This window comes from Ipomoea nil, unplaced genomic scaffold (assembly GCF_001879475.1).
Source record: "Ipomoea nil cultivar Tokyo-kokei standard unplaced genomic scaffold, Asagao_1.1 scaffold0761, whole genome shotgun sequence".
NCBI lineage: Eukaryota > Viridiplantae > Streptophyta > Magnoliopsida > Solanales > Convolvulaceae > Ipomoea > Ipomoea nil.
In genome coordinates, this window is record NW_017617189.1 from 1,640,756 (window position 1) to 1,657,606 (window position 16,851).

General features: G+C 37.3%; 1 protein-coding gene across 1 annotated transcript; it reads left to right on the forward strand.

Annotated features, from left to right (window-relative positions):
- Positions 1–9,871: 9,871 nt before the first annotated feature.
- Positions 9,872–10,780, forward strand: LOC109176844. Its single transcript, XM_019326241.1, has one exon. It carries the CDS (start codon positions 9,872–9,874, stop codon positions 10,778–10,780), a length of 909 nt encoding a protein of 302 aa, XP_019181786.1.
- The last annotated feature ends 6,071 nt before the right edge of the window (positions 10,781–16,851 follow it).

The window sequence follows — 16,851 nt, forward strand, 5'->3', positions numbered from 1 at the left end:
AAAAATCCAATCCTTTGTCCGGTGGCAGGTTAAGGATAGGAAGCTTGGGAGTCAAGGGCAAGGATAATCCTGGGTCGTCTTTCGGCCGATGGTTCACAACCGTTTTGGTAACAGATCCTCCCCTAGCTGAGCCTCTAACTATAATTTGGAATTCTTCAGCCGTTGCTCTGGGAGGGATGTTCCCTCTGCCACCTCTTCCTCTGAAGTTGGTATGGCAGCCTACTTGGTTGTCCCTAGAAATCTGTAAGGGTGTAAATGGTTTCTCTGGTATAGCGCTTGACCCATCCTCCGGTTGCATGTTTCCTGAGGGCCTTCTTGCGTTTGTTTTAGCATCCTAGTTTGATACACTGTTTGGGCTGATATTTTTCTAGGTTATCTAACGGGGCAAATATCGAGTTGAAAAGTTGATTGTTGTAGACCGTTGTTCTGGATGGGGCTAGATTTTTCCCAGCCACTGCTGGCCTATTTTGGCTAGGCTTATTCTCAGCTCTCTTTGGCGGGAGCCTAACCTTCCTCGTGACTATCATCCATGATCCATACTTGTCCTTCAAGTGAGCTTGAACATTAACATCTTTCTTGAGGAGGGCGGTTTGTAAACTGTTGCACCTTCTGGTTCTTTGTCTTTGTCCTCATCCATTTGATTCAATTCACTTCTGGAGTTGAGTTCGCTGACTCTGTCAATCAGTGTTCTTGTCTATAGCCATAAGTGCCACACTTGAAGCAAATCTTGTGAATCCCTTCATACTCTACCGGGCATACTTTTTTGGTGAAGCCAAAACTTAGCACTCAAAGGCTTTGTTATATCGACTTCTACGCAAATAAGCGCAAACTTTCCTCTCAAAACCAAGTTGTTCGTGTCGTCAATCTTGATAGCTCGTCCAATCTTTTCATTGATCCTCAACAATCCGAATCAAAATATTCGATAGGTTGGGAGGGCAGGTCAACCCAAACAAAGATCTTTTCTGTTTTATTTGTCTAGGGGTTGAAGTTCGGATGCCATTCTTGAACGATGAAGTAGTGATCTTGTATCATCTAAGGGCCTTCATACTTGGCGTAGTCATAATCACATTGTGATTCAAATCTAGCCAAGTAATAGTCTTGATCTAGATCTATTAGCTCCATGTGGCTCTCCGGCCTCCATAGTGTCTGGAGCCGTCCTAGAAGATACTTAGAACCTATGGATTTGTCAAGAACTAACCCGTATAATGAGCATACGCTTCCAAGGCCGTCGAATTCTTGTCTTCTCTTCTTTGGAAATCAGAACTCTGGGACAGTCACGTTCCCCTTGAATATCCATTGCTTCTTCATCAGAAACAGGATCGTCATCCACAGCTGGTTCGTCTTTTCTGTACAGGATGAAATTGAACAGGCTGGTCTTGTAGTTGACACGTACCGGTTGGTCTATCACCTCCATATGATGCTCGCACTACAAGAAAAATGCACATAGACAACGGTTATTAACCGTTGTCGTAGGGGTATACTTTCTGTTGTTGAAGCCGGTGTTGTTGTAGGTCATGCGCATAGACAACGGTTTTTTAACCGTTGTCTTTTCTACCAACGACAACGGTTTTTTAACCGTTGTCTATTAAGTGTTGTTGAAGCCGGTGTTGTTGTAGGTCATGCGCATAGACAACGGTTATTAACCGTTGTCTTTTCTACCAACGACAACGGTTTTTTAACCGTTGTCTATTAAGTGTTGTTGAAGCCGGTGTTGTTGTAGGTCCTGCGCATAGACAACGGTTAATAACCGTTGTCTTTTCTACCAACGACAACGGTTTTTTAACCGTTGTCTATTTAGTGTTGTTGAAACCGGTGTTGTTAAAAGTCACGCAATAGACAACGGTTATTAACCGTTGTCTTTTCTACCAACGACAACGGTTTTTTAACCGTTGTCTATTTAGTGTTGTTGAAACCGGTGTTGTTAAAAGTCACGCAATAGACAACGGTTATTAACCGTTGTCTTTTCTACCAACGACAACGGTTTTTTAACCGTTGTCTATTAAGTGTTGTTGAAACCGGTGTTGTTAAAAGTCACGCAATAGACAACGGTTTTTAACCGTTGTCTTTTCTACCAACGACAACGGTTTTTTAACCGTTGTCTATTAAGCGTTGTTGAAACCAGTGTTGTTAAAAATCACGTACATAGACAACGGTTTTTAACTGTTGTCTTTTCTTTAAAAGACAACAGTTATAAAACGTTGTCTATTGGGTGTTGTTGAAACACCCATAAACTGTTGTCTTTTGTAGAAAAGTCAACGGTTTCTAACTGTTGTCTATTGTAAAATAGACAACGGTTTTTAACTGTTTTTCACCTGCTTAAATTATAATCATATAAAAAAACAATTTATCCATTCACCATATGTTGCAAAGCGTAGTTACATAATTGTTCACAAGCTAATAAGGTTCAAAATAACAAGTCAAAAGACTTCCATGACCAATTCTAATTATCATCCAAGTCATAATACTACTACACAAAAAACAATTCCACGAACCAATTCAAGTCCAAATGATCACAACGTTCTAATGACCAAATCATACCTACTCTATATGACTTGATAGAATATCGGCCCATTCAGAACGCACCAGATCAATAACCGCTTTGTCATAATCAACTTGTTGAAACTACATGTAAACAATAAGAAAATAAATTAGTATAGATATAAATAATTTGCAATGAAATGCAAAATAAGTTAGGAGTAATTCGGAAAGCTCTCCAATCTGGAAGGTTATAGTACAGAAAAGCTAGACAAGAAACACTAAAATGGCAACTTGCTAGACAGGAAACGCTAAAATGGCATACTAGAGTCTATTCAAGTAGAGTAAAATCAATGCATTGACAATACTTTCCTAATATGAATACAAATGCTCCCAATTGGCAACTACCATGTGGGATGGATGGCATTTATCAATCTACCAGTCATGTTTTGCCTACTTTCTAGTTTTCTCTTCCTCAAGGCCCAAACAAAACAAAACACATCCTCTATATAATGCCACTGCAACCAAGAACTTGACAATCTGGATTGATGAGAATCCTAATTAGCTCTTTAACTGTATGCAAATACTATCAAGTCAAATATGCTCTATACCAAAGTTGGTTGACTTGTTTCTATATTCTGCCATATTTCCATGAAAAAGATCAAATCTTTGTAATTGAGTATTTATAAGCCGGCAGGATTTTGGCACTTAACACCAAAAGTTGATTTTGGCATTTATAAGCCGGCAGGATAATGGGAGGGAACAAAAATTTTTGTTTGAGAGGGAAATAAAAAAAAAATTCGCTAAGTGTACTGTGAGGTTTTTTTTATTTATTTAGTTTTTTTTTTTGGAGGAAACATATACTATATACTATGTACTAATATAATTAGGAAAATAACGAAATTTTATTTTAATTTTATAATAAACTTTCGTTTTTTTTTCAAATTAAATAAGTATATTCATGGTTTTATAGGGACCGGGTCCACCTAAACGGGGTATATAAGTATAGAACGGGGTAAGAAAATATTAACTTTATAATTTTATTATCCGGGGCGCTAGACCCAAAATAGTACCGGGTATATAGGTACAGAACGCGAGGTAAGAAAATAGTAACTTTATTACTCGGGGTGTACCGCGTATATTGGTGCAGAACGGGAAGTAAGAAAATAATAGTTTTATTACCTTAGATGTTGCACTTAAATACATAAGTGTTGGTGTCACTTGGTGGGTTTAGCTTAGTTTGTTATGTTAGATTGTGTTAGAAGTATTGGGTTCTATTCTTCTTAGAGGCATCCTTAACTTATTTTATAAAATCGTTGTCTTGGTTTTCACAGACAACATAGAAGCAACCCAGTTATATATCAGTTGTTGCACTTTGACACATAAGAGTTTGTGTTGCTTAGTTGGTTAAACTTTAATCATTATGTTTGAGGTTAAAGGTTTGACTCTTGTTGTTAACATCCTTGTTTTTATTTTATAAAATAATCAAAGACAACGGTTTTTTATAACCGTTGTCTTTGTAGTGTTGTGTATTCTTTTTTTTTTTTGACGATTAGTGTTGTGTATTCAAATACGCTTAAAGACAACATACCAAAGACAACGGTTAAATAAAGCCGTTGTCTTAAACAAATAAAGAACGCGCAACGACAACGGTTATATAAAACCGTTGTCGTTGTAGTGTTGTGTATTCAAGTGCTATTAAAGACAACACATAAATGACAACGGTTAAATAAAACTGTTGTCTTTTATAAAATAATAATGCGCAAAGACAACGGTTTTAAGCAACCGTTGTCTTTGTAGTGTTGTGTATTCTAGTGCGCTTAAAGACAACACACCAACGACAACGGTTAAATAAAACCGTTGTCTTTTTTTTTTTTAAAAGAGTGCACAAAGACAACGGTTTTAAACAACCGTTGTCTTTCTAGTGTTGTGTATTCTAGTGCGCTTAAAGACAACACGCCAACGACAACGGTTAAAAAAACCGTTGTCTTTAAAAAAAAAAAAACGCACATAGACAACGGTTTTAAAAAACTGTTGTCGTTGTGGTGTTGTCTTTTTACAAAATGCACAAAGACAACACACTTATAACAACGGTTAAGTAAAAACCGTTGTCTTTGACAAAAGTGTTGCATCAAAGACAACGGTTTTGGACCAAACTGTTGTCTTTTATACAAAAGACAACACTTTTCTTAAAAACTGTTGTCTTTCTAGTGTTGTCTATGTGCATTTTTCTTGTAGTGTCGCCTAACTCGGGCATGGGAGTTTCTGGGACCATCTCCGGTAAGGAAACAGTATCGGAGGCCTTCGGAGATGAAGCATGGAGTTTGGATTTCTTAGTGGATCGTTAAAGGAGTTCTTAAACTTCCGACGGTCTTTACCTGGTTTCCAGCGATGATGATGATGAGAGTATTTTTCTCTCTCTAAATTATTGCTTTTCTTCGCTTCTTTAAAGTTGTTATTAAATTTGAAGAATTTGTAAATGATTATGCATTTAAGTAAACTAGTATTTTCGCTCGTGCGATGCACTAAATGAATTTGTTGTAATATATTAAGAATATTTAGATCGATATTTAATTATTTAAATTAGAATATCAAATATTATATAGTGCAATTGAATATGTAGTTTGGATCATTTATGTGTTTTGATGTTATCATTGCTTGAATTTAAGCAATAGTTATTCAAATTAATAACTAATGTGTAAATATATGCATGCGATGCTGTAACTTTGGAGATTTTATTTATCATTGTTTAGTATTTTTTTTATAAATTAGGCAAATGCGCTCGTTCTCTAGAGTGAATTACTATCTTAATTCATTTGTATGGAAGATAATTATATTTTTTTTTTGTTTAGATATATAGCACTTTCGTCATTTAAATAAACATAATATCAATTATTGAATTTACACATTCACTACTGAAAATTATGAAATTTCTGACCACCTGAAAGTGATCTTAAATCAAGTCGAAAACCTTGTTCCGACCACTTTTGGTATTCGGAAAAATCTTTGTTGCTATTTCCGACCACTTTTTGGTTTCAACTTGATTTAAGATCAATTTCAGATGGTCGGAAATTTCATAATTTCCAGTAGTGATTATTGAAACCTCTTTGTAGACGACATTGGTAGTAGCAACACAATCTTGTCCATCATCGTTTAGAGCTAACACCATCAGTCCACCAAGATGGGTGACTCGGGTGAAAATATATAATGGTAGAATATTGCTCAATTAGCGATCTTTTTATATTTTAAGTCGATTAGTAATATCAGATTCATTTTCAACCAATTATTCTTTTTTATTTTTAGTCAATTAGTCAATTATAATATCATATGCACTGTTATTTTTACCTAATTTCCGTTCCATTTTTAATTGATGATGTGTAATATTATTATTGAAATATTTCTGTTCCATTTTTAATTTACATGTACTATTGTTTAAAATATGTATTTACTATTTATGATGTAGAATATTATTATTGAAATATTGCCGTCCAATTTTATTTTATGTTCTATTTTTAATAAAAATGCAATGATCTAAACATTTATTTTTCATATTAGTAAATTATGGATCATTTTTTTTATTTGCAGTCAACTATTAATATTCATTTCCTTTTATATTTTCTGTCAATTAGTAATATCATATTCATTTTCAGAATTTCAGCCAATTATTCTTTTTTATTTTCAGTCAATTAGTCAAGAGTTAATTCCAGCAATGGTCCCCCGAGTATGATGATTTTCCAGATTTGGTCCCCGTCTTTTAATTTGGACAATTTAACCACCCGTCTATTAAATTCTTTCCAATTGAGGTCATTCCGTCAAATGGGTGTTATGTTAGCGTCAATTTCAGGGGCATTTTGGTACATTTACTTGATATGCATATTTGTACCCTTTAATACGTGAAATAAAATAAAAAAATACCCATCTTATACGCAGTCGCTGAGATGCTCTGAAATACCCAATTTATTCTATAAAATCATTTTGATTTGCCCAACCCTAATCGCAGTAGCTGAGAAGGAAGGAAGCAAGCTAGGTAATGAAAATCCCCAAATTTCCCCATCTTAAACCATAATCGCAGTCTAGCGTTGAAGCTTGAGAGAGAACGAACGAAGAACATTGATGGAATCGAGAGGGAAGCAAGCTAGCGTTGGTTGCAACTCTGCTCCAGCAGGTAAGTTTGGTTCCCCGACTTGTTTTTATGGTGTAGGAGAACGAAATGGTACATGTGGGTCCGAATGTCTGTGTTGTGTTGTTTAGTATATAATTTCTGTGTTGTCTGTTGTATATTGTGCTTAGCATAGGTACATGTGGGGACCATAGGTACATGTGGGGACATTTTTGTGGTTGAAAATGGTGTGTGGACCAATGTTGGTCTGATTATGCACATGTTGGGGACCATAGTTGTTGTTATTTTCTAAAGCATTTACTATAAAGTAGTGTAAAGTGGACTTCCATGTTGTGTGCATTACAGTGGACCATTATATGTTGTCTAAAGTGCATTGGAAATTTGAATCATTGATTTCAGGGATTTTTACTCTTAAACTAAGACATGGAGGAATGATAAGTCAAGATTTACCAGCTAAATATTTAGGAGGCAGTGTTAGTGTATTTAATGATATGGTAGAAGATGAGTGGGGGTTAATTTGTTTAAAGGAGAAGGTTGGGGAGATTGGTTATGCAATGGATGATACTTTGAGGTACTTCATGGCCACAGAGATGGGGTTGCAAGAATTGGTTAAAGACTTTGAGTGTTGGAATTTACTTAACAAATGTTGTAGTCCTAAGGTCTTAGAAATCTGGATGGTAAAAGGAGGGATTGGTGATGATGCAGATGTTGGCAGTGCAAATGAAGAGGAGTATGATGGCAGTGGGTCTGAGTGGTGTGGCAGTGGGGATGAATTGGATTGTACTGATGAGGAATACAATTCAGATGAGTTAGAGGATATAAGTGTGCATGATGATGAAAAATTTGTCAAGAATATAGATATTACTGCAGAGTTTGGAGGCTTAGGTGATGTATGTAACACCCTGTGTTACGACCCCTAAAACCAATTAAATCATTTAATCAATTACCTAAAAATAGGATTGAATTACAATAAATAATTTAGAAGAGGCCCACCATAGTCCGTGGCCCCCCCACCCCTAAAACCTAACCCTAGCCCTAAAAGGAATAGAATTAGTAAGCCCACAGTATTAGACCTTAATTAGGAATCCTAGGTATATAAATAGGGGACATAAGGGACACCTAGAACCCCCACCACAATAATCTCTCACCACCCAAAGAGTTCCAAGAACTCCCTTAGGAGATATCAAGAAAGAAGGAAGCTTAAAGAAAGACCCTTCATAGCCAAGGAATTAAATAAGGCTAAGAGGTAACCCATGTCTCAACAAAACCTATTTTCATAGCTATGATTCCCCTCTTAGGATTTCCCCCATATTCATGTGTGATTGATGATTCGTTATATTGATCTTGATAATTGGCATTGTGATTCCATGGGTGATCTTGAGAGGTTCTTGATGATTATATGGTGTTCTTTATGATTATATGATGTTCTTGATAATTGTATGATGTCCTTGATGTTTACGTGATATTCCTACCGAATCTTGATATTAAAGGATGAATTGTGTTCTTGTTAATTTAAAAGTGATTAGAACCCTAAGTTGTATCGTGAAATTCGTGTGGTATTATTCTTGGTGTATTGGGTGGGAATTCACATGTTTGGGTGTTAATTATGTTTAGAAAAGCACGATAGGATTGGTGCCATATGTTTCTTGATTTTGATCCGTTAATTGTCTACGTGTGTTATCAATTGCGTTTGAAAGTGTCTAAGCATGGTTTCAGGTTCCACAAAGGTTCCCGGGGCGTTTTTGGTGAAAAAGAGTCAGTGGGGGGTAGGTGGGGGTAGGGGACCCGCCACCTAACCGCGGCCCATTTGGGCAACGCCGGCAGCGGGCAGCTGCCCGCCGGGCACCCGCTGCCTGGAGTCACGCCACCGGCGGGCAGCCGACGGGTGAACCCTCACCCACCGGCTAACCGCTGGAAAATACCCTACCTCGGGTTTCCGGCTTCCCCGTTTGATGTTCCCCCGACCCCCGTGGCGTCCCAACGGACTCCGTCCATCGTGCCTATGTCTAGTTTGATGTTCGGGTACCATTCGTAGGTTGAATAAGTCTTATATATATATATTGCATGCTAGTGAATCGGTATCCCGTTGACCTAGGTATGAGAAGTATGAACCCCTTAGGATTATTCTTAGTATGTGGATGACCACGCATAGGTTTCGTTATATGATTTCTTCCCCCTTCCCAATGTGCTAATGTGAGCTGCATGTACTTGCTATGTGTTATGTGTGCATGTTACCCCAATTTGGTTGCGATCAAATTGGTTATACGGGCAGTTGGATGGGTTGAGAACCATACTGACTGTTAACCAGGCCGGTTGCGATCGGTCAGGTATATAAATATTATATAGGGCTGCGGTCCATCGTTTGGTTGCGATCAAACGTTCTACATGAGCTGCGGTTCATTTTCCTGGCTGCGGTCAAATGACATACTCTTGGGCTGCGGTCCACTGTTTGGTTGCGATCAAACTATGATGAGCTGCGGTTCATCGGTCGATTGCGATCGACCCCTCCGTGTTGCGATACGGGGCAGGGTGCTGCGGGGCCGTGTCAGAGCTATATGCGCTGACCCTCATGTATGGGCATGCGATTGGTCCTGTGGCGCCAACAAAGTGTGTTACGTGACGAGATCAGGAGGATTGATGTTATGACTGTTATGAAAACGTGACCATAGGATACATGCTAGTAAACTGTATATGCTTGCTTATGATTATTGGTTGTGTTTATCTATCGCATGCTTGTAAATTGTCTACGCTTGGTTATGCCTGTTAGTTGTGATTACCCCTATCTGTCGAGTCTATTCCCTGATTTGAAATCTAGAGTCTCTCAGGATATATCTTCATGCTTCGAAATGGTTTTTCCGTATATCTATGTATATATCTATATGTATTGTATTTCAACGCGTTGGAGTGGGTTACCAGCATCTCTCGCTGAACAGATATATTTGGCTTTCAGGCACGGAAGAGTAGACACTGGAGCGCGCTAGAACCCTGGAGTATAGACGTAGATAGTTTTCCTTTCGGCCTGCGTGCCATGTTATGCATTCCCTTTATTAAGGATATTAGTTAGTTAGCCTGTGCACCCGAGTTCTCCAGCTCAGGTGTGGCATAGCACCCCGTACTCATTGTATCGTATTTTGAGATTTAATGAGATTCTACATTTATTATATAAGTTTTAAAAGTCTTGAAAATCTGGGGTGTTACAATGTAAAACCCCAACTCCCACAACCCATACAACCCCCACCAGTAGATGATATTGTCAACTACTCTGATGAAGGGAACATGGTAGGCAGTGATGGTGAGGGTATAGGGATCAAATGGCAAAAGTTTTTGAAAGAATCTGAACGTACTTGTCCTAAATTTGAATTGGGACTGACCTTTGAAGATAAAGGGGAGTTTAGTGAAGCTATAACAAATTATGCAATCAAGGAGGGGAAGGAAATGAAATATCACAAAAATGACAAAGTTAGATGTGTGGTGAAGTGCAAGCATGAAAGCTGTCCTTGGCAGGTTACCCTTAGGTTTAATAAAGATGATAAATGTTGGAGGGTATCAGTGGTGAAGGACAAACATGATGGCTGTGTAAGGACTCAGAATAATTCAATGGTCAATTCCTCTATTGTTGCTAAGAGATGGAAACAGCAAATTAGAGGAAATTTGGAATGGAAAACTAATTCATTTTTAGAAAAAGTCCTAACCGATGGCCATTACATTCTGAGTAAGAAGCAAGCATGGAGGGCTTTAGTGAAAGCAAAAGGTGAAATTAAACATGAAGCAGAAGATTACTTCAATAAGATTTGGAACTATGTCTTGGAAATAAAAAGAACTAATCCAAACTGTACTTGTGAAGTGAAGGTGAGTGACCTTAAAGAAAATAGAAAAGAGAGATTTTTAAGGATGTATATCTGTTGGGAAGCTACAAGGGAAGGATTTAAGCACTGCAGGAAAATCATTGACCTAGATGGGTGTCACTTGAAGTGTAAAACTGGAGGACAATTGTTGACAGCAGTTGGAATAGATGCAAATGAAAGTTTATTCCCAATTGCCTATGCAGTTGTAGAAGGTGAGAACAAAGACTCTTGGACTTGGTTTCTACAGTTTCTAAAGAAAGACTTGAAGCTTGGTCCCTTAGTACAGAGTGAGTACACACTAATGTCAGACAAGCAAAAAGGGTCTCATACAAGCTTGTGAAAGTACCTTACAAGGAGTTAGGCATAGATTTTGTGTCAGACACTTGCACAATAACATGAGGGTGGCTGGTTTCACTGCTAATGCTATAAAGGATGCCTTGTGGAAAGCAGCAAGAGCCATTATTGTGAATAACTTTTCAACAGCACTACTTGAGTTAAGAAAATTGGATGAAAATGCTTATGTTTGGCTTGGTGATAAGCACCCATCTGAGTGGTCAAGATCCCACTTCACTACAGCTGCCAATTGTGACATCCTAGTGAATAAGATCTCAGAATCATTCAATGCAATGATCTTGACAGCAAGGAAAAGTCCTGTTATTAATTGCTTGGAGATAATTAGGAAAAAGATCATGCTAAGGCTATTTGAGTCAAGGACTAAAGCTGCTGAATGGACTGGATTACTCTGTCCAACTATTGTGAAAAAAATTGATGACATTAAGTTAAGCTGCAGGTGGAATGATTGGCTATCAGTGTGCTCCCATGTTGTTTCAGGTAATTGGGACACATACCGGGCAGTATACTGTTGATCTAGGTAGAAGATCTTGTTCCTGTAGGAGATGGGACCTAACTGGAATCCCTTGCCCCCATGATGTGTGTGCAATATGGATGAAAAATGGGAAAGGACCTATTTGGCATTATGTGGATCCTTGCTACTCAATATCCACTTACTGCCAAACATATGATGGATGTATAAAACCAATGTCTGGTCATGAAGAGTGGCCTGCAACAAGTAGACCACCTCCTTTGCCACCACTGTAATTTGCAAGGCCTGGAAGGCCTAGAAAGTTGAGGATGAAGTCTGCAGGAGAGATAAGTAAATGTGGGCAGTATTTGTCTAGGAGCCTTGTTACTTTACATTGCACCAAATGCAAGGAATTGGGTCATAACCAAAGAAAGTGTCCAAAATACCCAGTTGCCAGGCTTGCCAATCAGGTTAGATACTTTCACATTTGACTTTAAATTTGTCTAAACTTGTTGTGTTAAATAACATAATGAATTTGCAGGTCAAAAGAAGAAAATCAAGTTGTAGGTCAACAAAAGGAGTACATGTTGCTGTTACAAATGAAGTTGCTGCTCAGCCTGAAGTCCATGATGCTGCTCATTCCCAAATCCATGAAGCTGCTCAGCCTGAAGTCCAACCTGATGTAATTACTCAACCTGAAATTCAAGAGACTCAATGGGAGATTCCAGATGAGATATTGGATGAGCAATGGCACCAAATCCAAATTGAGGCAGAGGACATTGTTAGAGGTATGTTATACTGCTTATCCATGTGCCATCTAAATGCAAATATTTGACTCTTATGTATTGTAGGGCCTTCACTAAGTTCCAGTCTGTCCATTCCAGTCACTGTTGTGGGAGAATCAATGCAAGCAAATGTGCCTTGTAAGTTATACAACCAGTCCATTCAGTGCACTTATAATGTCAAAACACACCTTATAATTTCATCTAATCTATTACTATGTGCATATCAACAACACAATAAAATTGATGCAAACCACCAAGTAACAGGAAAAAGAAAATGTCAAAGTGATGGAACCAAGTCTACTCGGAAGAAATTACCAATCAAGAAGCATCGTACAAGATCATCAACCACATTCAAGTCTAAATTCTATGGGAATGACAAAGATCCAATCACTTTGGATTAAGGGAACTACTAGTTACTGCTTTTTTGGATTAGTGACTTTTATGAATTGTTAGGTCACTATTTGGCATGTGTTAATGTTGGCTTAGATAATTGCCTTTTGATCTGTAATGGGATTTATATGCCAATTATGATGTGTTTTGGGGTCTACAGACCTTTAGATATGTAATGGGATCTATCTACTATGTTTTGAAATACATTTGTAATGATTATATTTATATGATATTTTTGTTATAAATGGTATTTGGCCTTCAGATCGCAGTATGCAGTGTGCAAATATGGTATGCATTATGCATTGTCAGAAGCAATTTAATACAAAAAACCATAACTCAATTTTGATTGCATTGTGCTTAGACTCACAATTGTCAAATTACAAATACAATTCTTCAATAAGCATAACTACTACTTAACATAAGGTTATTTTTTCCTCTAGTTACGTTCACAACTATAACTGCAAATAACACAATGCATACTGCTATAACTACACATATCCTAATACCCTTGCCATGTCCACATTTGTTTCTTTTGACAACAACATTAGTTTGTAGCCTCATTTTTAGCAGTGCAATCTCTTCTTCATCTCGATTGATCCTTCTCAATAAACCAGGAATAATTCTTCTTGACCTTGTGCACATTGGAGGATCATGCCATCTAACAAAACCACACCTTTGACCTCCCTGCACCAAAAGCCAATAATTACATATCATTTTGAATTCATTTGCCTTACTTAACAGACATTGTGCCTTCAAATAATACTTGACAGAATGTATTGCTCGAAGAAAAAACAATACATTCACACTCAAATTTTTTTTTTTTGTTTCAACTGCAAAAAGAACCATTAACTATAATGAAAGCACTCACATTTTCAATAGAACATTGCCAATATCTTCTACCGGGATTATCATTCGTCCATGATGTTTGAAGCTTCAGACGTTGCCCACACTCACAATTTGGAATGGAAACCAACTCACCATATATGTATTCCTGCATTCTTGAAGATGAAGAGTTCTCGCTGCTATATCTTCTATCCATCTCGCTGCTAATTCGCTGGAAGGAAGAGGAAGTTGAATTCAGAGTTGGGCTTTAATGAGGAAGATGAATTCGGAGGAGGAAGATGAATTCGGATGAGGGCTTCGATGAGAAAGATAATTCGGACTTCTAGGGCTTCGATGAGGAAGATGAATTCCGACTTCAAGGGCTTCGATGAGGAAGATCAATTCAGACTTCTAGGGCTTCGATGAGGAAGATGTAGTCAGACCTCTAAGGGAGACGATGAATGACTTCTAAGGGCTTTGATGAGTATTTATTCGCGTATATTTCACGTATTAAAGAGTACAAATACGCATATCAAGTAAATGTACCAAAATGCCCCTGAAATTGACGCTGACATAACACCCATTTGACGGAAGGACCTCAATTGGAAAGAATTTAATAGACGGGTGGTTAAATTGTCCAAATGAAAAGACGGGGACCAAATTTAAAAAATCATCATACTCGAGGGACCATTGCTGGAATTAACTCATTAGTCAATTAGCCAATTAGAATATCAGATGTAGTGATATTTTTACCCAATTTCGTCCCATTTTTAATTGATGATGTAGAATATTATTATTTAAATATTTTTGTTTCAGTTTTAATTTTCGTTGCATTTTTAATTTACCTTTACTATTGTTTAAAATATGTCTTTACTATTGATGATGTAAAATATTATTATTGAAATATTTTCTTTTCATTTTTAATTTATCTTTACTTGATGATGATGTAGTATATTATTATTGAAATATTTCCGTTCCATTTTTAATTTCCGTTCCATTGTTTAAAATTATGAAAGATTTATGACATAATTGTGATTTGATGTATTATACTGTGCAATATTATTGTGAAAAATTAAAATCCAATTATCTGAACATTTTCTTTTCCATTTTAATCAGTTATGGATCATTTTTTATTTTCACCCAATTATTAATATTAATTTTCTTTCTAACTAACATAATTTATGTCCCTTTTCGTTCAAGGAGTTCTTGAACATCCTGTGGTCTTTGTCTGGTTTCCAGCGATGATGATGAGGAGAGCATTTTCTCTCTCTATATTATTGCATTTATGAAGAATTTGTAAATGATTATGCATTTATGTAAATTTCAAAGAATGAATTAATATTGCATCTCAAAATTTTAAATTGCTAGTTCTATTTTTATTATTTTTTTAATTAACCAAATTTGATAAAAAAAAATTATGTGGTATTGGATGAATTCTATTTAGCAGTTTGTAATATGTAATGTACGAGTGATTCTTCTGTGAGATCGTGTCACGAATTTTTATATGTGAAATGAGTTGGATCATGATGAAAATGTAAAGATGTAATACTTTATGCTGAAAAATGTAATATTAATCAGAAATAAATTGTTTGTTACAAAAGTCAAATGTAATATTTTTTTTTTTGAAAATAATCAAATGTAATATTATTTATAGATAAATTGTTTAATTCTTACTTATAAGAGAAAATATAATAATTACTACGAAAATATGATATTTTTAAATCAAAATTTAATATTAAGAGTTGGAGAATTATTTATGCGAGAAATGTAATATTTATACGAGAAGTGTAATATTTATAAAGAATTTGATCTCTCTGAAGATCTATGGATGAGAATATATTTTCTGTGTATTGATCAAAAGCAGCCGGATACAAAGTATATAAAGACATGAAATAGAGATCTAGTCTAATACTACTAATATAATAGAGATCTAGTCTAATACTACTATTAGAATCCTAATACTCCCCCTCAAGCACAAGGCTGGGCAGCCAAAACATTGAGCTTGCAACGGAGTAAATTAAAACGCACAGACGAAAGAGACTTAGTAAAAATATCCGCTATCTGATCTTTGGTAGAAATAAAATTGACTTGCAATTCCGTCTTTGCGACTTTATCACGAACAAAGTTGTAGTCAATATCAATGTGCTTGGTGCGAGCATGAAACACCGGATTAGCACACAGATAAGTAGCTCCCAGATTATCACACCAGAGTTTGGGCACAGAAGGCGGCGCAAACCCGATTTCCTTCATCAAAGAGACAAGCCAAGTAACCTCTGTAGAGACATCAGCCAGTCCTTTGTATTCAGCCTCAGTTGATGAACGAGCCACAGTACGTTGTTTTCGACAAACCCATGAAACAAGATTGGTCCCCAAAAACACAGCAAAACCACTAGTAGATTTGCGATCATCAGGATTGCTAGCCCAATTCGAATCAGAATATGCATGAATATCCAGAGAAGGAGAAGAAGCAATCTTAAGACCAAGATGTAGTGTCCCATTTACATACCGTAACACCCTCTTGAGAGCCTCACAATCCGCAGTAGAGGGAGAGTGCATGTGCTGACACAAATGATTGACTGCATAGGAAAGATCAGGCCGAGTTACCATAAGATATTGCAGAGCACCTGCAAAGCTTCGATACTGAGTGGGATCAGCGTATGGTACCACGACATCAGTCTCGGCCTTCATGGTTGAAATCGGAGTGGCTACGGGCTTGCAATCAACCATACCTGCTCGTTTTAGAATATCCTTCATGTACAGTTGTTGAGACAGAAGTATGCCATCAGACAACAAAACGGTCTCAATACCCAGAAAAAATGAGGGCACACCCATATCACGAACTTTAAACTCAAGAGCCAACTTGTCAATAAGAGCAGTCACATGAGCCGAATCAGAACCCATAACCAAAATATCATCCACATAAACCAGAAAATATAGACGAGTATTGCCATGTGAATATATAAATAAAGAGACATCCGTCTTGGATGGTGAGAAACCAACAGAAACCAGAAAATCATGCAAACGAGTGAAACAAGCACGAGGAGCTTGCTTAAGCCCATATAAAGAACGTTGAAGGAGACAAACGTGCCCGGGCATCGTTTTGTCTTCATAGCCTGCAGGGGGCTGGCGCATATAAACCGTCTCAGCGAGATTGTCATTTAGGAAAGCATTGTGTATGTCCAACTGTCGAATAGTCCATCCACGAGAAATAACTAAAGATAAAAGAAAACGTACAGTAGTCGGTTTAACCACGGGATTAAAGGTCTCAAAGAAATCCTCACTAGCAACCTGATTGAATCCTTGGCAACCAAACGAGCCTTGTAATGCTCAATCGAACCATAAGCTTTCCTCTTGCTTCTAAACACCCACTTACATCCAACCACATTCATACCTGATTTAAAAGGAACAAGCCGTCATGTATTGTTGTGCACCAAGGCATTAAATTCCAAATCCATTGCATCCCGCCATTCGGGAAATTTGACCGCTTGAGTAAAACATGTAGGCTCAGTAGTGACATCAGTAGATAGAGCAACATGGTCATGCGGTCCCGAGCTCCGCGTATTCATCGTATGAGACCGAACGGGCGAGGGCGCGGGACGAGATCGACCACGG

What these genes read in the sequence shown, in the direction of transcription:
- LOC109176844 (XM_019326241.1), top strand. Translation starts at nt 9,872, where the DNA reads ATGGTAGGCAGTGATGGTGAGGGTATAGGGATCAAATGGCAAAAGTTT.